The following is a 22,931-nucleotide window of genomic DNA, read 5'->3' as shown; positions in this document are numbered from 1 at the left end:
TTAGTACATTCAAGTAGAACTACGTGTGTGTGAGAGTGTGTGTGAGAGAGGTTTTTACAACTACTTTAATTTGTAAAAATGTTAAATACATATTTATTTTCTTAGCTCACTGTATTTTTTGTAAAATAAATTTTATCTTTTTTCTTTAGAATTGTGACTCTTGTTCTGATGATTGCTGTTGAGGTGTAAAGTCTGTGCATCTTGTTGAGAAGAGCTTTAACGATTTACTCAAAGAAAACACCACAGAAAGGTTTGACAGCTTTGGAAGATTTTAATTTGTCACACAGACAAGATTGTCTCCCATGAGTCGAATGGCTAGAAAATAAAGTGCTATATCAATGCAGCTCCCTCAAACACAACAGCCAAACTTAAAGTAAATCACTTCTCTTTTGGGTTACCTTGAATGTACACAACTGCACATTTTCTGCAAAAAATAAATACGTACTTTCCCCTAGTGGGAATAATAAAGAATGTCTTCTTAACATGTAAAAACTAAGAACAGCAGTCAAATAGCCCAAACAGAATAAAATTTAGATGTTAACACAACAGGATATCCGTGGGGAAACCTGGGGAAAGAGGAGGTGGGGGATTTATTAACAACAGCTTAAATAATGTCAAACAGCTGGTTACACTTGTTTAATGGCAACATTTTGTATCTAGCCCGGTTTAGCTCTAGGGCCGCAACTTAATTAATCCTTGCTTATTTTATGCTAATTTTGAGTATAAAATGTCAAAGTAGTGAGAAAAAGTACTGTCTAAACATTATTTTTAGCAACTATTGTCTTGATGTAATCTGGTCACTTTGCATGCAGTACATCTGATCAGTAGGGCTGCAACAATTTGTCGACATAGAATTTCATTGTCGACGTGTCGTTACAGAGATGCTGTTTAAGGGAGAGAGAGCAATCTTCTTATTAAGAACATTTCTGCCTGTTCATTTCTAACTGCAACGCTCTACATGGAATGCTAAGACCAGTATTGCCTCCACTGTCTGCTATGACTGCTTGACTGTAAGACTACTCACGAAGAAGAAGCTTTCGTGCGAGTAGTATGTATATTTTCAGCACCGCATGTCTAGCACCATTGTTCTTGTGTGACAGCGCCATCTAGTGGATTGGTGGCAATGTACAGCATCACAAAGGCGGTTAACCCTGTCAGCTAGCATGTCGGGGGTGAGGCGGAGCTGTAGGGTTAACTGGTCGCCTGGTCTACTAGCCAGCCAGCTAGCAGTATCAAAGAAAACAAGGGTCCTACAAATGTGATTGTGGTCCTGAAAATGCAGCCTCCGGTACTGCTAAGAGAACTCTCTTTTAGTTGTGTTAGCAAACACGTTCAGTGCATTAGTAAATCAGTGAATTATAGGAGTATCCTACGCTGTCTTGTCTTCCCCCGGCGTTGATACTACTGTTCATTCTGAATAGTAAACCTCGTAATGGTAACATTACCTAGTTAAGCAGTGTGTTGGAGACCAGTAATTCACTTGAAAGATATTTAATTAGTTAAATGGTTTAATTAGGGTTATGGTTAGGGGTTGACAAATGAATCGTGACTAGTCGACTAATTGAATAAATAATTAACAGATTAGTCGACTACGAAGATAATCATTAGTTGCAGCCCTAATTAGCAGTGATTGTGTTTCTAAGTGATAAATTTGGGGACATAATGTGATGTTTAAATCTGAGCTTTATAAAACAAATCAGTAAAACAACATCAGAGTTACCCACATTTCAAAAAGCACCTTGATATATAAAATAAAGGTGAAAAATGAACTGTACCCTGTGGGTTGAGGAGTCACTCAAGCTCAGCCAGTCCGCTGCTCACCAGAGGCAGATGGACCAACTCTCCGTCCTCATTGAACAGCAGCACCGTGAGCTCCGGTTCCCGGGCCTGAACAGACAAGAAGGGCGCATGAGGGCAGTTAAGATACTTGAAGATGTCTTGTGACTTCTTGTCTGTGAGGCCAAAGGTTGGATGTAAACTGGGTGTTTGCAATAGAGATATGCTGTAGCTCTTTAAATGTTAAAATTTTGACTGAAGTTGTTTCTTCATGTTGTCTTATTAAACTTCACTTAAATCAGACCGACATCACCGACATTAAATAATATAATTAAAAGCCACACTATATGTAAGACTAGAAATCATCACCCCTCGTGTAGTTTAACAATTAGTACAGTACTGGTCACAGCTGTGGATCCTTCAAATGAACTACAAGCTCAGTGCGTAAAGTGTATATACACACACCTGATAATAAAAGTGCTAATACTAATAACAATAGTACTGATATTGCTATTATCAAAATGTTAATATCAACAGTTAATGAAAGGTATCGTGTGGAGTTCTTGACCTCTGGTAGCACTATGGTACAGTTTCTTTATGACCTATCCGCATTACAGCCAATCATTTCGTACTATTGCAGTAATCTGCAGGTGGCGATATTGCGGCAAGAAACTCGCCCATGGACCAGCGAAGCCAGTAAACAGGGATGTTAACAATTCAAAAACTTAAGAAAGCTTTACCAATGTTTAATTTATTACAAGGAAATCATTTTATCGTGTTTGTTAGACCTCAAAGATGCACATAATGCCTTTTGGTGAGTAACACTGAATGAATTCTGAATTACCACAACAGTGGCTGTGATGCTGCTGTGTAACAGGTCAATCATGTGCATTGCAGCCTTGACACTCCACCCGGGGCTGTAGGGCAGCATGTCTTCGTTCCTTTTGGCACTTGGAGCCTTGAAGCCGGCGACTTTGACCTTGAGCGCCCGAGCTGGAAACCGCAGCAGCTCGGCCGGCATATGACGCAGCCTGAGAGGAAGTGACAGATGCAAAATTGAAATTGAATTAATAAATAAGCAACTGTTCACCATATCAACTCCAACACCATGTAAACTGCATTTTGTTGTCTCAGTACTTTTACTGTGTGCAATGACAACACAGTTCTAATCTAATCTATTTAAAAGGTGATATGACAGCCTTGTGTGCACAACTTGTTTCCGCTTTTTGCTTCTATCATACCACGGATAAGGGCTGAATAATTTTGAATAATTATCTAATTTGACTGATGATATTCAATATTGGAGAGAATGATCATTTTTAAATAATTATGCTCAGAAAGACATATTTAATCATCTTTGATTAGTACAGCTCCTTGCAAAAATCATCTCTGAAGCACAACAATATTTCATTTAAAATGAAACAAACAAATATTGCAAGTCCTGCAATTTCAAAATTGCAGTAGGACATATCGTGATTTCAAGAAGATTTCGATTAATTGTTCAGCCCTGCTGTGGGTTTAGTATTATGAATTGCCTTTATCAGGTTAAATCTAAACTATTGGCATGCATCAACAACACAGTTTTTAACTATTTATTTATTTATTTATTTATTATCAGCAGTTTTATCTCTTTTTTTGGCAAGAAAAATCGGTTTAGGTTGTTTCCCTAGGGAAGGCAATGTCTGTTGTTTGCTCAGCTCTGTCTTTTGTCTTTTCTTTTGTTATCGTGCCCCCCTTCCTCCAGAATAACCTCTCTGTTGACATTAAATGGTGGCCTTTAAATACAAATTTAAAACAATTTTCGCCTAAACCTTTAATTAGCTGCTTTTTTTTTTTTTTTTACCATGTACTTGTTACCGTTAACCTTCAGGCAGACTGGTCTAAGTCTCAAATAATCTTTTAAGCCTAGTACTTATAGTCCATGTTTGTCCTGCAACTGTTTTGAAATCTGCTTTTGTTGTCCCTTTGTTCCAAACTGAAGTTCTCTATTTCTATTCTACATAATAATAATAGCTAACTTTGTTCCAGTAATTCACATTACTTCATTTGCTCACTCTTTGTAGGTGCTATTTTTATTAATAGATAGATATTATTCATTTCGAGCGCTGCTGATAAGAATACTGTCAACCTTCTGAAAGTCTCTGCATCTCTCTAACCCTCTGTTTGTGTGCCTCTCTCACTCCAATTTCTGCTCCTTGTCCTCTCTTTAGACTCAGACTTCCCTGTACCAGAGGCTGTCGTATGCTGTACATATTGTAAAGCCCCTTGGGGTAAATTTATGGAGGAAGTTTTCCCTTTTACATCTGCTTGTTGAATTGGCAAAGAAATTTGTACAAACATTTGTAGTTTGCAAAGGATGAATCTTTGGTGATCCCGACTCCACTAGAGCCACAACCTAGGGGTTGGACGATGTCTACAGGGCATTTAAATCATGATGTTATGATGGTAGACTGTCGAAGACCGTTAGCCATCTGCCCTACCACAATCAGGTCAAAATTTCAATTTATCTAAATATTTTAATTTATGACCCAAAGCCCCGGAAAACTAATGACATTCCCATCAGCCTAAGAATGACTTAGTCCATAGTACAAACTCATGGAGCAGCTAGCATGGCTGTAAGTGTAGATTAATCTTCATACTTGCTGGTGGGCAGAGTGTCATCAGAGCCAAAGTCGACGTGTTTGACCATGATCATGACTGGCTCCACGCTGCTGAACTTCATAAGCTGGGCCCGGTAGTACTTTCCATCACTGTATTCTGCCAGACATGGATAATCTGGAAACCACATGTCCAATGTCAGCTCAATGTCCAACTTACTGAACCTTGTACAGAACTGTGTGTGACACAGCAGCACAGTAGCTGCTCAGGTTTGACATTTATTCATGCACCTGCGAAGAGTAATCCTGAGGAAAGGGGATGTTTTTTCCACAACAGATATTTTAATATGTAAATATAGGGAGTCTGCGCAGAAAAAAACTCCTCATGTACAGTGGGGGAAATAAGTATTTGACCCCTTGCTGATTTTGCAGGTTTGCCCACTTACAAAGAATGCAACGATCTATAATTTTAATCATATGTACATTCTAACAGTGAAAGACAGAATCCCAAAGAAAATTCCAGAAAATCACATCATATGAATTTATAAAAATTGATAACCATCTGATGAGGAAAAACAAGTATATGACCCCCTACCAAACAGCAAGTATTCTGGCTCCTACAAGCCAGTTAGTCTTTCTTTAAGACACAGCCCCAATCCCAACCAATTATCTACATCAAATACACCTGCCTCACCTCGTTACCTGTATAAAAGACACCTGTCAACACCCAAACAACCAGCATCCAACATCAGCACCATGGGCAAGACCAAAGAGCTTTCTACGGACATCAGGGACAAGATTGTTGATCTGCACAAGGCTGGGATGGGCTACAAGAGAATCGGAAAGCAACTTGGAGAGAAAAGATCAACTGTCGGTGCAGTTATCAGGAAATGGAAGAAGCACCACACCACCGCCAACCTCCCTCGGTCTGGGCCTCCACACAAGATCTCGCCTCGTGGGGTGTCCCTGATCATGCGAACGGTGAGGAATCATCCCAAAACCACAAGGGGGGAACTGATGAATCAACTGAAGGCAGCTGGGACCACAGTTACAAAAGAAACGGTTGGTAACACACCACGCCGTCATGGATTGAAATCCTGCAGCGCACGCAAGGTCCCCCTGCTCAAGAAGAAACATGTACAGGCCCGCATGAAGTTCGCCATTCACCACCTGGACGACTCAGAAGAGGCCTGGAAGAAGGTGATGTGGTCAGATGAGACCAAAATAGAACTTTTTGGCCTCAACGCAACTCGTCGTGTTTGGAGGGCAAAGAACACCGAGTACAACCCAAAGAACACCATCCCCACCGTCAAGCATGGTGGTGGCAACATCATGCTTTGGGGGTGCTTTTCAGCCAAGGGGACGGGACAACTCCATCGTATTGAGGGGAGGATGGACGGGGCCATGTATCGTGGAATTCTGGACCAACATCTCCTTCCCTCAGTGAGAGAGCTGAAGATGGGTCGAGGATGGGTGTTTCAGCACGACAACGACCCTAAGCACACCGCCAAAGCAACAAAAGAGTGGCTGAAGAAGCAGCACATCAAGTTCTGGAGTGGCCTAGCCAGTCTCCAGACCTGAATCCAATTGAAAATCTTTGGCGGGAGCTTAAAATTCGAGTTGCCAGGCGACAACCTCGGAACCTGAATGATTTGGAGGCTGTCTGCAGGGAGGAGTGGGCCAACATCCCTGCCGAAATGTGCAAAAACCTTGTCACCAACTATAAAAACCGTTTGACATCTGTGCTGGCCAATAATGGCTTTTCTACAAAATATTAACATGCTGTTTGTACAGGGGGTCAAATACTTGTTTTTCCTCAGCAGATGGTTATCAATTTTTATAAATTCATATGATGTGATTTTCTGGAATTTTCTTTGGGATTCTGTCTTTCACTGTTAGAATGTACATATGATTAAAATTATAGATCGTTGCATTCTTTGTAAGTGGGCAAACCTGCAAAATCAGCAAGGGGTCAAATACTTATTTCCCCCACTGTACTAGAACTGAAGAAATGCTCTTTATGGTTACATATCGTTTGTGCTGCACACACACACACACACACACACACACACACACACACACACACACACACACACACGTCCGTGACCTGACGTTACATTAACCACGGAGAATTTAATGCACATCACATAAAGGTGCAGGGCCACTGGAATGGACACTGACTGTAATCTACAAAGTTATCTAATACTAGGCAATGTTTCAATCACAGATCCAGCATTGCCACACACATTGTTACAAAAGCCCCATTTGTGAATGGAAACACCAGAAAAGACTGAAATGTTACCCTGAGAGAAGCTGGTGAGTTGTGGCAAACTGCTGATGTTTGCATTGATTCTGGTCAGAGCCTCATCCAGGGTCTCTCCATCCACCTTCACATCAGCTATTACCTCCAATGGCCACAGGAACAGCTGCAGGGCAGACAGCAGATAAACACTGATTTCTTACCTCTGATGTGTTCAGAGTTAAACATCAACAGTAATGAATAAAGAAAGGGCACTGTGCAGTTTGTTTTCACATGATCAGATTTTGACTAAATTTGGTGAAATTCACTCTTTACTCCCTTCTACTGTCCAAAATGATCCCAGGAGGCTCAAAAGAAACTACAAAACAAGATAGCACTGTGGATGTGGATCTTCTTTTTAATGTCTGAGTACTTTTTAATAATCTCTCTCTTTCTCTCTCTCAGGCCTATTGCCATGAATATTTAGGTTGTCTAGGTTGCAATGTTGCCAGAGCACAAATTCACATATAAAAATATATAATTAATTAACAATGAAATTACATTATAAAGAATAAAAACAACAAAAACACAATGTAGGCCTATGTTACATTAAAATATGTCTTGCTTTTTGACAAGCCGTAGAATTTTTCAAAGGAACAATTATTAAAATAAGAAACAATATTAATGATAATAATGTGATAATTAAGTAACTTTTTACAAACAATGGTTCTCCGTTTGTTGCATGAGGAAATACATTTAGCTGCAATGATATGGCACTAAGTAGGAGAGTTTTAGCTCTCTCATGCACACACACGGTTTGGAGCAGGTTTTTAGTCTTTCTTCTATTGCTACTGTGGAATGAAGTTGATTTAATATAAATTAGGCCTTTACTGTGTATATATAAAAAAATTAAAACTTTTGCCACGTTGCTGTAGCTTAGCTTGCTACATTTCACTGGGTTGTTGCTTCTGTGTAGTGAAGCTTCATATAATGTAGAGTAGCTAGCTTAGCTCACTACATTTTCCAAGTAGCTTGCCCAACACTGGTAATCTGATATGCTAATGTAAATGCCAATTGCTTCAGTGATTATTCATCCTTTTCTGTTTTTGCACGTAAAGGCTGCTTGAAATATAGTAACGTTATTAGATAGCATTGGCTTGAAAGCAGCGGGGATAAGTAGTTGGGCTCCATTTTGTTTTTTCCTCGTCCCGGTGATCGGCCCATCTGGGTGATGTAAGTTTGATGTGCGTTAGCATGTTGGATGTTTCCATTCACATAACGTTACCCTATAACGCCGTTACCCTACACAGACACTATCCACGTCTTATGCACTGTCTCCCCGTTGCTGTTGTAATGTTCACTGACCAAGGACCTGCAGCGGGTCTTCCAGTTCCGCTGTTTCATTAGCACTTGCCAGTGTTACTGACTCACACACGATCAGCTTGTTGCGCCACTGCCCTCAGCCTCGTCCGCCAACTTGTCCCTATCTCTGGCCTTCTGAACTTCAGACACTTGCCCATTCTGAGGTGACGAGCAAACTGTAGCTGTTAGTAGCACGTCAGAGACGTTTTGTTTTGTTTCCTAACAACTGACTGATTTGTGCCAGAGCTCGTGCACCACAAACACTCCACAGTCCAGTCCAGTCACACCAAACAGAGTAAATTGTAAAGTCACACACACAACAAATATTTATTTGTGACCTTATGGCATTTATTTAATCCTATGAAAGGACAAGAAAAAATTTAAGACCTTTGTAAACAAAATTGAATACTTTTAAGGCCTTAATTTTAGAATATTAAATTTAAGACTTTAATACTTTAAAGACCCCACGGGCACCCTGTTTATTAAACTCAGAATTATTTTAATAGATATATAATAGTAATCTGTGTGGTTAGTAGTTACCTCGTTGGGGGTCCACAAGTGCTTGACTCTGACTTTAAAGTGCTCTCCCTCCTGTGGTAGGTTTGGGAAGATATAGGGCCCCAGCATCGGCTCCTCTGGGCCCCTCAGACCCTGGAGACACAGCATCTGCATCAGTCTTACATTTCATCACCCTGTTTTATGTGTATGTCAATACTCATAACCTGAAATGTTTCAGCCTGGGGACTTTAAAATACTTTCACCTGCAGCAAAGTTATCCAAATATTTTTGACATTTGAATTTTTAACCTCTTTAAATGTCCTTTTAGCAAAACCAATGGCCAAACTGCTTTTAGACTTACGTTTACCGACCAGTCTGATGTTGTATAAAAAAGGAAACCAAAACAATGCAGTGTTTCCCCTATATACATTCAGGAGCGGCGTGCCGCCGCTACTAAAATTTCCCACGATCATTAAACTATGCTCTTACAAATGTTTTCAACTGCACACTGTGCGAGCACAGCAACACTCAATGCTTGGCTAGCTTCCTCTCATCGTTCTATACAAGCAGAAAGTGACGGTGAATGCGAGCAGAGGAAAATATTCTGGTAGTAAATGTACTGTGTCTGTTGTTTCCCCAACTGCTGGAAAAGTGAAGCCTGTTTGCGCTAGCTAACCTCTCCCCTCCCCTTCAGACTGTGCAGCTGAGCAGGAAAGCTTCTACAGTAGGCTGTCTTCTGGCTACTATGTAACTTACCATTAGCTCAATAGAAAGTAACCGGTAGCTGTATTTTTTTACTACCTACTTATCCAATGTTGAGAACATCACGTACAAACAGAGAGTAAACCGGCGTAGCCTACAGCTCTGTCCTGTACAGACTGATTAAATTATTTTCCCGTTTTCAGATGAGTCTGAAAATGTGGTTGTTAGGAAAAGAAAGTACGGTGGTGACTGTAGAGGACCTGAGTTTAGTAAAGCTAATTAGTGGATCAAACTAGTCCTTTTAAGGTTATGAGGAGACGTTTGTTTTTTGATTTTAATGTGCAAATAAAATGCACCTCAGAAGGGAGGATGTTTCTCATGTTTTTTTATATTATGTCAAAAGCTGTAAAATGTAGACCTATAATGATTCTGAGGTCATATTAACAGGGTTTTCCTGTCATTAAGGCTCAGGGGGTGATACCCAAAACATGCTGTGCCATCAATGTTAAATCACTCTGGAGAGCATCATAACCAACCAAATTACTCAAATTACCAAAATCTAAAGGTTGTAGTTCCTCCCCAGTAGACTGATCTTCATTATCTGCTCTAGCTTTTCCAACTCTTTGTTCAGAGATATGGTGAAAATAATGGCCGAATGTGATGTGAAATTACATATTTTTCATTGGAAAACGTAAGGTTTTCTTGGGGGAGGACCCCAAAACCCCCCCACTTCCCCAACCACCACCAAAACATTCATCTAAAGCTCACATTAAACTGGGAAAACAATGAATTTTTAGCTATTCTAATGTGTATCGCATACTCATGGACACAACAAGAGCAATGTTGCTGAGACATGTTGTGTTGGGGTTTTATATTCAGACAAAAATTTTGCTTCACCTCCGCTGCTACAACTCCATCCTAGGGGAAACACTGCAATCTTTGTCAAAAAGTGATGTTTGGCCATTAAGTCAGAAGGACCTAGAGCATAACATTCAAAGTTGTTATTGCCTGTATTAGTATAAGTAAGTATAAGTAATAGTCGGCCAATCTTCATTCTAACTGCAATACCTCAGTGTCGAGGTCCCACTCATCCAGGCGGAGGGCAGGAGGCATCGCTGAGTGTCCCTGCAGAGAAACACAGACATTCCTGAGTGAATTAATGCAGCACTGCTTCATATAGGAAAACCGAAACCAACGCAGACCTTCTGTTCTAAGACAGTCCGGTCCATGGAGGCATGTTCGTGGTGACACAGGATCCTGCTGAGGCTCAGCCCGTCCAGGAAGAGGTCAACTGTGATGGGGCCCCTCGGGTCAGTCGGCAGCTCCTACCACACACACACATAAATACAAACTAGGGGTAAACAACTTTACCAGTCGAGTAGCAGAGTACTAAAGCTTCTATTCAGTACTGTAGCATCGACCATGGATAACATGATTATAGTCAACATCCCCAGATTTACATTAGTTACATTAGTACAGTATATTCATTCAGGAGTGTACCGTGACTTGCATGTCCACACAGCGGTTCACCAACATCTCCCTCAGCAAGGCCACCGCATCTCGCTGCCACTTTCCACCAACCTAAAGACAAACAGAAAAATAAATTGAGAGAAGGTGAAGAGAAACATGTGAAAAGGGTTAACTATGACATCCATGGCAGTTAAGTATGACAGAGTGTAGAGTCTGGAATAATACTAGACATTTTTAGTGACTGATTTTGATCATTTAATTATAATATTATATTATTATTATATATAATTAGAGGTTAAAAATATAAATTAATTACAATACATTGTGCAATAAAACATACATAACTATTTCTATCTAAGATGTATATTTAAAGAATATCATACATTTTAGAGCTTCAGCTCCATTCACTGAAGAAGACAGCTATCAAATGCTAGTAAGTGGACCTTTGAGTAGATTTTTATATATCTCATACTGACACACACACTTACAGGGATGATACCGTGCAGCTGGCAGGGCATACACAGCTGAGGAACATCATCACACAATAGCATGGGGTACACATGGACCACTGGGATGTTTTCCACCAAGCCGTAATCCACATATTGTACCTAGTAACACACAAAACACACACACGAACATTACCAAAAAAGACATTAGTGATATATCACTGTACTAGCAAGGAAAGCGTTTAATTTGATTCATTCATATGTAGTTGTTAAGAATTTGGTTTGGTACCATTGTTTTCCTGTTTAGGTCTGATTTTGGTTTATGGTTTTGTGTTTTTCCTTGTAGCCTTAGTTCTTAGTTCTGTGCTTTAGTTCAGGTTTAGTGTTATTTCTGGTCTGTGTACTTCTGTGTTTTATTATTTTTGTCTTACATTTACATTTACTCATTTGGCAGACGCTTTTATCCAAAGCGACTTACATTTGAGGAACAACATACAAGCATCAACAGAGCATCAACTACAGATCTACAACTGACAATACATACTAGTAAGAGCAGCAATAAATACTAGTAAGAGCTCACAGTACATATCACATCAATGGGGTCGATACCTAGGAAGGAAGTAAGAGTTAACAAAAAGTGCAATCAATACAAGATCATTGTAGGGGATAGAAGAAGAAGAGCACAGGAAGTGCATGTTAGAGGTAAGGAGTTAGAGGCGTTATAAGAGGAAGTGTTCTCGGAAGAGATGAGTTTTCAAGAGCTTCTTGAAGTTAGGGAGAGAGGGACGCCCCTGCTCTGATGGCGTGTGGTAGCTCGTTCCACCATCGTGGTGTCACAGATGAGAATAGCCGGGACTGGGATTGCTTTGTGTGAAGGGATGGCAGAGCCAGGCGGCGTTCGTTGGAGGAGCGTAGCGGCCGAGAAGGAACGTAAGTTTGTATTATGGAGTTTAGGTAGATGGGTGCAGACCCAGTAGTCACTCTGTATGCAAGCATTAGTGACTTGAATTTGATTCTGGAGGCCACGGGGAGCCAGTGGAGGTCACTGAGTAATGGAGTGACATGAGTCCTTTTGGGCTGATCAAAAACCAGACGCGCTGCTGCGTTCTGAACCATTTGTAAGGGTTTCACCGCACAAGCTGGGAGACCTGCTAGGAGGGCATTGCAATAGTCGATGCGAGAGATAACCATGGCCTGTACCAGAAGCTGGGTGGCGTACTGAGTGAGGTAGGGCCTGATTTTCCTTATGTTGTATAGAGCAAAGCGGCATGATGGAGAGACAGTAGCAACATGGTCTGAAAAGGACAGCTGGTCATCAATCATGACACCCAAGTTTCTCACCACCTTGGTTGGAGTGATGGTTGCGGTCAATTTGTAGTTTGATGTTATGGTGGATAGAATGCTTGGCTGGAATGACCAAGAGTTCAGTCTTAGAGAGGTTTAGTTGAAGGTGGCAAGCCTTCATCCATGCAGATATGTCTGATAGACAGTCCGTGATCCGCGCCGAGACAGTGGGATCGCCTGGCGGGAAGGATAGGTAGAGTTGCGTGTCGTCTGCGTAGCAGTGGTAAGAGAAGCTGTGCGAGCGAATGATCGACCCCAGTGAGGTGGTGTAAATTGAGAAGAGAAGAGGCCCAAGCACTGAGCCTTGGGGCACCCCTGTGGAGAGGCAGTGGGAGGAGGATAATTGTCCTTGCCACAAAACATTGTAGGAACACCCCGAGAGGTAGGATTCGAACCACAGGAGTGCTTTACTCGAGATGCCCATTGCTGAGAGAGCGGATAGCAGATCCTGTGGTTGACTGTGTCAAAGGCAGCTGATAGGTCAAGCAGGATAAGAACTGAGGATTGGGCTGCAGCTTTAGCTGACCTTAGGGCTTCTGTTACAGACAGAAGAGCCGTTTCAGTAGAGTGGGCACTCTTAAACCAGACTGATATGGATCTAGGAGGTCATTCCCTGAGAGGAATTCTGAGACCTGTTTGAATACAGCCCGTTCAATAGTTTTGGATAAAAAAGGTAGAAGAGACACTGGTCGATAGTTCTCAACTTGAGTTGGGTCAAGTGAGGGCTTTTTGAGCAAGGGTGTTAACCTGAGCCCTTTTGAAAGTGGTCGGGAAGGTTCCTGAAGCCAGAGAAGTATTTATCACGAGTGATTGTCGGGACCACAGTAGGAGATACGGCTTAGAGGAGATTCGTAGGAATCGGGTCCAGTGGGCATGTAGTTGGACGGCTACGGGTCAAGAGTTCTGATACTTCGCTCTCTGTGAGGAGTAAACGAGGAGAGTGAACAACCACTGACCTGAAAGGGCAGGAGAAAAAATGTAGTAGGACTGCTACAATGGTTGAGTTTGAGTGTTTCAAAGAATTGGCTAGATAGCCTCCACTTTGCCTGTGAAGAAGGCAGCAAAGGTATCAGCAGACAAGTTTGTGGGTGGTGGAGGAGGCTTTAAAAGTGGAAAATAATTTCCTTGAGTCAGTGGCACTGCTTATTCTGTCATTATAGAACGCAGTTTTGGCAGCACTGATGCATGTTGAGAAGGAGGATAGGAGCAATTGATAGCCCTTAAGGTCGGCGGGGTTTTTCATCATTTTCTTTCAGCCGCTCTGAGATCAGTACGGAGCCCACAGATGGTATCAGTTAGCCACGGGTGGGGCTGGTTTGGGCGAGCAGGCTTGGTGGACAGAGGACACAGGCTATCCAGGCACGAGCTTAGTGTAGAGCACAGAGATTGTGTGGCATCATTGACCTCAAGTGAGGAAAATGTGTTGAGGGTGGGTAGAGCGGAAGCTACCACTGAGGCAAAGTGAGATAGGTTGCAGAGGTTGCGGCGGTGTGAAACCAATGGTGTTGGAAGAATAGGCTTTTCCTGTAGGCATACCGTGAACTGAATGAAATAGTGGTCAGACACATGTAAAGGTGTGACAGTTAGGCACTCTGTGGCACAGTTTCGGACAAGAACGAGGTCAAGCACCTTGCCAGCTTTGTGGGTTGGGGGGCTGAGAACCTGTGTTAGATCAAAGGACTGAATCAGAGACAGGAAGTCTGCTGAGTTTGAATTGTCTAAGTGAATGTTCATGTCAACGAGGACAAGTAGGGAACAGTCATGCTCTGGGATTGAAAACAGCAGTGTGTCTAGCTCCTCCACAAAGCTACCCATTGTCTTGTCTACCTTGTGTTCTGTTTCATCATAATCTCTGTCTGTTTCTCTATTTGGTTGTAGTTAATTTCTGTCTGCTCCCCCTGTGATCACTGTGCCCTGTCTGTTCTCTCCTTGTGTCTGTGTCTTAGTCCTTAGTCATATGTCTCCATGTAAGTGTAGTCCTGTTTGGTCCTGTCTTTGTTCCCTGCCCTTGTTCCCCGTTTTACTTTGGTAACTCTGTCCTTGTGTGTTGCCATCAGCTTTACTTCCTGTTTTATTTTGTAGTGTTCAGTTCTCTTGCGTGCTTGTCTAGCTTTGTTTCCTGTTGTTTAACTGCTCATGTGTTACCCCTGTGTTTAATTGCCCTGCCAGCTTCTGTGTGCGTGGAGTATTGTGCATTTGGGTCCACACCTCTTATACCTGCCATTGCACTCATCCTTCTCCTGACAGTAGTTTAGCATATACTGTGTTAGGTGACAACATCTGTTAGGCTACATTCAGACTGCAGACCAAAGTCACCCAGGTGTCAAGTCTGAACACTCGGATGGGAATTGATGCGTCTTTGACATCACTCTAGAGCAGCTGTCCTGCTGTAGACGGAGCTGAAGTGAACGAAAAAGCTCCACAAATGCCACAATTAAACACGTGGCTCTCTTTCTTCTCTACCTTGCAATCATCTGCCCACAAATTCCCTTTCTTCCACCTAAAATCCACCGGATCGCAATCTCTTTTCTGAGTTAGGTGCATGGAACTTGTCCGTGCGGACACAGGAGAGTGAGAGAGAAATAAACTAATGATTTGGGCTGATGCTTTGTACAGTGGCAGAAACTGTAATGTAAAGGACAGGAAGTTGTCATAAAATTGAAGGGTTGGGAGGGTTAGCAAGTATGGTCAAGTATGTGGACAATTCACACTGGAGTGTGACATGGGCCACATTTAAGCAATAATGTGAACTGTCAAACAAAAAAATCGGATCTGGGAAAATAATCGTAATTGAGCATTAAAGCCTGCAGTCTGAACTTATGATGCTTTCAGATAAAAAGGAAAGTGAGCGTTGTGGGCGGTGTGTTTACATACAAAGTCAATGCAAAGAGGCGGAGAGACGCGAAGGCCTTCGCTTGGGTTGAAAATTTTCAACTGAGCGAGAAAGTCGCTTGAGGCAGACTCGCGATAGCCTATCAGCGTTGAGATTATCCGGAAATAAAACACCCAAAGTTGGTCTGGATTTTGCTCTGCCAACTACGTCGTTAACTCGCAGGAGGAGCTCGGAGTAACCTGCTTTTATTAAATTAGCTTTTTACTTTAGATTTTGGGATAATAACACTGATTTACTTTCACTCGAGCTTCATTGCAGCTAGGTTCCGTGCATATCCGGTTCCAGTTAGCGTCAGCTGGCACCCAGAGCTCTGTTGGACCTTTACTTCATATTTATATACAAAACGGACAAAACTGGATATTGCTTGGAGAAAAGAAAGCGAGGAAGTTGAACTACCTGGTGAGTTCAGAAAATAAGTGTCTGTAACTTTATTTCAGCTATCACTGTACTTTACTGTGAACAAGTTAGTATAGCATAGCCCTGATCGATCCGAACTCATAGAAGTTGTTGTTCTGCAGTCTTGCTAACAGACCTGACAAAGCATGAATTCATTTATTTAACAAATCAGCATCATTGTAGTAATTTTGGCATCAGTTTGATCCGTTTATTGCAATTAAATCACAACAAAATGTTAACTTGGGGTTCATACATCTGTAGTAATGACTGCTTGTGTTTATTCACGAGTTTAATAGAGCAGCGTTATTTGTTGGTGAATTTACTTTAACTTTCTTGTGACTCTCCAAAATTACAAAGGAGGGATTTTGTGTGTCTTTCTAACCTTGACATGTCCTCCCAGCACCTCAAGCAGCTGTCCTCGATACCACAACATGTCAGGTCCAATAACTGCACAGCCGAGGACTGACTTCCAGGTGTAGGGCTTCTGTTTGGGCAATGTCTTCATGCTCTGTTGAATCCTCTTCTTAAGCTGCTCCAGCTGATAATCTTGACACACAGCAAACATTTATTTTGATCCTAGTTTCATCTGCCATTTTCCTTTCTAAACCAAAACACCAATCATGATAATAAAAAGGGAACTGACTGACACTGATTTTAGAGCAGACACACATCAAATACAAAAAATGTATATTTCTATAATAAAGATCAAGTATGTACTGCAAAAAAATAAGTGCTCATATGTGAACCTGCATTCTGTGTTCTGGCATAAATGAGTCCGTCCTCTCCGATAGCAGACACACTTATCTTGATGTGACCGAGGAATGGCAGCTCTGGGGGGTTGTACAACTTAGTCTTCACCTTTACACACACAAACACACAGATTTTAACCAACAACTAGGAATTATAATTGCTTGGGCAGTTTTTTTTATTAATATACACTTTTCCATATGTTTTAGTTATATAACGTAGATTTTGAAAGAAATTCTCTTTCACAAAGTCCCCTCACATGCCCATCTTTTACAAGGCAATGCAAGTTTATTTGTAAAGCACCTTTCAACAACAAAAACAACGCAATTCAAAGTGCTTTAAATAAGACATTAGGCATTAGGATATAATATAAAAAGACATAAATAAGATTTAAAGCCTTGATTTAAAAGAATTGAGAGTTGGAGCAGACATCAAGTTTTCTGGGAGTTTATTCCAGTTATGTGCTGCATAAAAACTAAAGGCTTCTTTTTTAATTTAGTTTTGACTCCGGGGACAGTGAGTAGACCTCTTCAGGGTGAATTAAGAGGTCTGGACAGTTCACAGGTATTACAGTATTTGTGATATAGGCATTTCTTTTAGCTAAAGCACACACACGACCACCGACTGCTGGAAGCAGTATTGACTGATACTGTATTTGACACCTTCTATTTATTGTGTAGCATTATTTATTTGTTTAATTTATTTTATCTATTTTAAACAACATGAAACATTCCTCCGCGGTTTTCTCACAAATCGCAGCCTGAAAGAGAGGGAGGGGAGGGAGAGAGAGGGAAAGAGGTGTGTGAGTAGCAATTACCTGTGAGCTAACTATTAATAATAATGTTTAAATTTTTTGTTTGTTTTTAATTAAATTTACAAAGGAAAGTTTTCAATTCAAGTTTTAATTTCAAGAAAAGTTCTACAAAAATAACTGTTGTCCACCATTACATTTTCCTGTTGCACACTCCCTAGAGGCAGCACCACACTTTGGGAATCTCTGACTTAAACCATGACAGCCTACGCTTGGTTAATGATGTAGCCTATCGAAGCGATCAAGACCAACGTGGCACAGATGTGTTCACTGTTACTTTACCCGGTCCGTGCTTGTAAAATATCTACCATGTCAGCAGCTTCTAATTTAATACCACTTAACATCTCTCGGTTCTTAAAATATGTTGCTGGCCGTTAACATACCTCAGTGGTACTGCATCATCTGATCCGCTCTTCTGATTGGCCTTTATAGCGACCTCCATTCAAACTATTTACAATGAATACTTGCTGATGACTATTGGAGCACTGTTACTGAAATTTGCTCTGAACTTAGAGACAACGTATTGCAGTATCAGCATTTAGCTAAGTGGCTGATTCTTTTACATATTATTGTGTTTGCATGGATCCACCTGGACAGAAATGGTTTCCTGCCCAGAGAGTGTTTGTGTGTGTGATCACCTTCTCAGCAGACATAATGGTGCGGGGGGCTGGTTTTGGAATGGTGGGAGTGGAGACGACAGAGATGGGGGGAGGGGGAGAAATGGGTGAAGAAGCTGGGTGAGTGTCTTTCTTCTGGCAATCAGAGACATCAGTTTGTGTCCCGCTCACTGGAGACTGTGCATCAGCTTCTTTGGGTTTTTGAACGACAGCATCTCTGCAAGGCGACAGAAAGACACAGGTCTAACATTAGACAGACAGTGGCCACTGACTGCTGAGACAAAGTGGCAACTGGCCGTTAAAAATATAGTAACAAGGTTAGAAAATCTCATACAAATCAGACCCTTGTGACCACTGAAGCAGTTGACAATAACAGTCCAATAGTAAATAGTTGCTAATAAGATTGTCAAAATTGTTCTTGCATCTGTATTTTTTGTCTTTATTCAGAGATTCTTATGTGTAGAAATGTTTACCAGAAAGAAAGATACTCAAAAAGACATATAGACAAGAAAAAGAAAAGGTTGCATAGTTCTTTAAAGAGGTCATATTATGCTTTTGGCTTTTTCTCTTTATGGAGTTATGTATATTTTTTGTGCATGTAATAGGTATGCAAAGTGAAAAAACCCAAAGTCCACCCCAAATGGAGTTCCCACCTCCCACCGAAAACACTGCTCTGAAAATAATAATACATTTTATTTGTAATGCACTTTACATTTGAAGCAAATCTCAAAGTGAAACAGTTACAATCATAAAAGCAAGGTAAAAACATCAATATAAAATACAGATAGATAATGCAACAGCTTGCAGGGTTAATTCAAACATAAAGTTGTTACTGTGATGTAGAGACAGAGCTCACTTTATGGATCAAAGACACATTTGTTACAGATTAAGAACTCACCACTCTGAAACTCTTGCTCTAGTCCATGTTGCTAAGCTGGTAAGGGGAACATATACAGCTGGACCGAAGCCTTGTTTACCGGCTTTTCAGGGCCCACCCTACTCTGCTTCTGATTGGCTAGTAGTCCTTAACTAGGAACTGTGCATGTGCAACTCCCAACAAAGTTCTTGTAGAAGTGAGATGCATCACTCCGTAGCTAAGACGAAGTGTTCAAGACACAGAGTGAAAAGAGAACATTAAATATGGAAAAAAATTCTAAGCATGTAAACCGAGTACAACCCGTAAATAATATGAACCTGAAAATGAGCATAATATGACCACTTTAAGATCTGTACGTCATAATAATCACACACATACACCTCCATGCATGAGGCACGCATGCACACACAGACCTTGGTTTTCTTTCTCTGAGAGCGAGGCCCTCACTGGCCAAAAAGTCTGCAATGCTGATTAACTGTCCTATCTTGTTGGAACATAACAAAGTAACGGGTACAGGACGCTCATCTGTCAACTCCTGAACAACAGAGGAGAGGGATATACACACTCTTAAACTAGGTCATTACAGCAACAAAGAAAAAGAAGTAGCATACATAGTGAAGAGCAAAGTAACTAAAAAAAACGGCGGAGCACCATTGAAGGTATTGACTTGACGAAATGATTAATCTTTATAAACTACTGTATGTAGATAATGAAAACAAACTTGAGTAGAAGTGGGGGCATGAGGAGAATAAAGGGAAGAGAGACCTTGATGGTCATAACAGCCGAGGCTCCGGTCAGGTAGAAGGAGAATAGGTCGCAGGCTGTAGCCGTCCAGGTGGATCGGCCCCCTGCTGGCCTAAAAGAGAAAAAGAAGAAAAAGTGATATCAAACACTGAGAAAGAAATGTAAACCGCATAATACACATTTCACCCAAAACAAAATACTAAAATTGTAAAGCAGCTGTCATAAGAAAAGGGAGACACAAACTCCATGTATGAAACTCTGCCTCCACAACCACTGTGAAGCATATTATCTGATTAAAAACTTTACACACAATAAATACCTACTATTTCAGCACCACTAAAGCATTTAAATCACATTCTTTTAAAATGAAGAGAATAGTTGGACAGTGTAACTTACAGTACATCATTGCAATCTAATGTTCAAAACAAAGTGAACCCCCAGTGTGTGTGTGTGTGTGTGTGTGTGTGTGTCTATTTTATGGATGGATCCATGCTGTGTACATGACTTGGTGCATGACTAAGCGTGTGTGTGTAACCTGATGTCAGTGAGAGTGCACTCCAGTGCCAGAGTGCCCTTCAAGGAGGGCGGCAGTGGCCGCAGGTTGTTGATGTGGAGCTTCACCGTATTGCCATGGTCACAGCGCATCACCTGATTCCAGTCAGCAGAGAGACAGGGAGACACAGCCACCGTTATCCAGCACATCATAATTAAACAAGGACACAACTTACTGACTCAAAATTTCTTGTGTTGCAGTAAAATGGCTGTAAAAAGATGTGATAGAAGACTACCACTACTTTCAGGCTGCTCTTTGGGAGCATCATTTTTTTTTTTTTTTTAACCTCTGCTATGTTGCTGGATGTGACGTCGGAGCAGATCTGTCCTCTTTCCCAAACCCCATTAATGTGAGCAGCACAGTACATGTCTGCCTTCCACATCACATCTGCGAGCTCCATAGTTGCACACTCCTGCTTCACCAGCTCACATACCCTAAAAAAACATGGCAAGATATTAGCAGAACTAACACTATATACTTGCAACATCCTTTCCTTAATTGCTTCACACAGATTTATGTAGCTGGTGAAAATTGCAGGATGTTCGCTGTTCATGTTCATGCCCTAAACAACCGAAGGCATTTAATCATATCCTAGGCTATCGTGCCTGAAGCTATCCCAGAGAGCACCCTGTATTTGTCCTTTCAAAAAGTATTGCCTTGTCATGCTTGTACAGTTCAAACATTAGCAAACTAAAATAACCTAGCAAACCTAGCTTGAAGTGTATAGCTGTGTGCCATGGTATAAGAGGTAAGGCAGCAACTAAAGATAGTTTTCATTATCGGTTAACGTTAGATTATTTTGTTAATTTAAAATGGTATAATTTTTTCAGTTCATACAATGTCAGGAAAACTGAGAAAAATACAAATCCCCCCCCCAAAAAAGAGTTAAAGGTGACGCACTCAGATTACTTGTTTTTCCTACTAGCACTGCAGAAATATAACATTCCATTTACAACAACGTAGAAAAAGAGAATAAGCAAATATTCACATTTAAGAAGCTGGAACCAGCAAATACAGCAAATACAGCTTGGAACAGCTTGACAATATTAATCAATAGTTGAATTGTTCATTAATGAAATGACAGAAAAATAATAGACTGGAAGAGGAATATTTCTCCTGTATCAATATTTGCTTTATTTAAAATATTTTTAAATCCTGGTTTTGCTGCTAACCTTTTGATCTGAGAGTCATACTGGGTGAGATGGACATAAAAGCTGCTTGGTGAGTTCACATGGCTGACTCTGACTTTCAAGTCTTTGAGTTGAGCAGGAAGCTTCAGCTGAGGCTGAAATTCCAGGGGCTCCTCAGTCTGCTCTCCGGAGGTTTTTTCATCCTTGCCCGAATCATGCTCAAGTGGAGGGTCCCATGTGGCAGAGTCATCACAAGGGGGACTGTCATCGTTGGACTTAAGTCTGCAGTTAGGAAGGAGGAATTTGAGGAGATAGGGTGGGGCACCAAGAGGTGGAGGGAAAGAGTGTGAGGAAAAACTTGTAAGAATAAAGATGACAATGTGATACAATAAAGAAGTAAACAAAACAAATACTGAATTAAAATTAGGGAAGGCTTGATATTGCTCATACTACATCATTTACAATATCAGCCGTCACACATGGTCCATCATTGGTGTTGTGCATGTACCACATTAGAATCCAACCACTATTTCTTCAATGGTGAAAAATCTATTTTAAATTTGGTGTTTTTCTCATTCATCCAAAACTATAAATACAAGTTGTGGAAGATACTCCAGACAAGTCTCACTCCTCTTTGAAGCAGGCCAGCTGCTCTCTGACCAGCAGCTCAGCTATATTGGATAGTGGCCCAATCAGGCTGCTCTCAAACAGTCTCACTGGCAGAGGCTCCGTCTTGTGGACTGGTCCTGGAGGAGTTTAAGGAAGGAAATAAAAATGAAGGGAAAACACACACAGAGCACAAAATGGGGTTTTGGTGACAAGTGAGTGTGATATTAAAAATACAAGCCTGGTGTGTGACACTCAAAGAAATCAGAAAAATTCGCACATATCCATTCACACAGTACCTTTTGCCACAATAGTGACCAGTTTCTGGTGAGCTAGACTGATGAATCTGTTGGTGCAGGCATCACTCCAGGTCTCTCCATCCAGCGGAATCATATCTGACAAACAGCAGTGGATTGCCTGGACAGCAGAAAAGATACTTACGGTTGACTTTTTGACCCAGCACTTGTGTAAATAGAACTTATTTGCTAATGGAAAATATCAACATTTCAGTGTAATGTAAATAATTAACTTGTTTATCTTTTCTTGGCCAATTTTAATACCAATGAATTGGTATCAGATATTAATTGCAGCACGCTGGTTCTAGACATAATCAAGAACAATTATTTTCCTTAAGGATTTTAATCCAGGACAGTCAATGTCTGATATTACCCTTCAGGGCACACATAAGTTGGGTTGGGTATCGTTTGGATTTCAAGATTCCAGTGCCAAATCGATAGTTTTAAAACGGTTCCAGTGCCTAAACATTGCCTGAACCTATACTTAAAATATATATACACATTTTTTACATTTTTGTTTATATATTTATTTAAAGTACACTTAATATAAATATATATAATACAAAACACAACACTTTAACAAAACATTTTCAATAGAGCGTGCTCTGATCAGGATTTTTTGGGCCAATTACCGAGTGCTGAAAGCAGTATCGGCCGATACCGATTTGAAGCCTTCTATTTCTCATGTAGCATTATACAGTATACTGTATATTTATTTAATTAGTCCTAAAAACAATGGATTAAGTATTAAAATGAACAGATGGTAAAGTATCATGAAATGACAACTGTTTATTTTATTGCCAGGAAACATGGACAGAACAAACAGC

General features: G+C 40.9%; 1 protein-coding gene across 1 annotated transcript in view; it reads right to left on the bottom strand.

Annotated features, from left to right (window-relative positions):
- Window positions 1-251: 251 nt before the first annotated feature.
- LOC119903693 (RING finger protein 17-like) overlaps window positions 252-22,931 on the bottom strand; it is a 23,468-nt gene continuing 788 nt past the window's right edge. Inside the window, exons 2-21 of the mRNA XM_038719915.1 lie at window positions 22,108-22,293; window positions 21,831-21,948; window positions 21,245-21,484; window positions 20,359-20,506; window positions 20,055-20,167; window positions 19,541-19,631; window positions 19,189-19,310; window positions 17,920-18,115; window positions 16,470-16,581; window positions 16,106-16,269; window positions 11,133-11,252; window positions 10,675-10,755; window positions 10,377-10,499; window positions 10,243-10,299; window positions 8,515-8,625; window positions 6,676-6,799; window positions 4,416-4,551; window positions 2,621-2,807; window positions 1,776-1,887; window positions 252-566 (exon numbers count right to left, since the gene is read on the bottom strand). Of these exons, the coding sequence (XP_038575843.1) occupies window positions 1,792-1,887; window positions 2,621-2,807; window positions 4,416-4,551; window positions 6,676-6,799; window positions 8,515-8,625; window positions 10,243-10,299; window positions 10,377-10,499; window positions 10,675-10,755; window positions 11,133-11,252; window positions 16,106-16,269; window positions 16,470-16,581; window positions 17,920-18,115; window positions 19,189-19,310; window positions 19,541-19,631; window positions 20,055-20,167; window positions 20,359-20,506; window positions 21,245-21,484; window positions 21,831-21,948; window positions 22,108-22,293 (2,525 nt within the window). The 3' untranslated portion in view covers window positions 252-566; window positions 1,776-1,791. The remainder of the gene's footprint in view (window positions 567-1,775; window positions 1,888-2,620; window positions 2,808-4,415; window positions 4,552-6,675; window positions 6,800-8,514; window positions 8,626-10,242; window positions 10,300-10,376; window positions 10,500-10,674; window positions 10,756-11,132; window positions 11,253-16,105; window positions 16,270-16,469; window positions 16,582-17,919; window positions 18,116-19,188; window positions 19,311-19,540; window positions 19,632-20,054; window positions 20,168-20,358; window positions 20,507-21,244; window positions 21,485-21,830; window positions 21,949-22,107; window positions 22,294-22,931) is intronic.

This window comes from Micropterus salmoides, unplaced genomic scaffold (genome assembly GCF_014851395.1).
Source record: "Micropterus salmoides isolate LMB-PRFRI ecotype aquatic unplaced genomic scaffold, ASM1485139v1 Ms_hic_scaffold_15, whole genome shotgun sequence".
Classification (NCBI taxonomy): Eukaryota; Metazoa; Chordata; class Actinopteri; order Centrarchiformes; family Centrarchidae; genus Micropterus; species Micropterus salmoides.
Note: the sequence above shows the minus strand (reverse complement) of the source record. Positions and strands in the feature narration are given on the sequence as shown.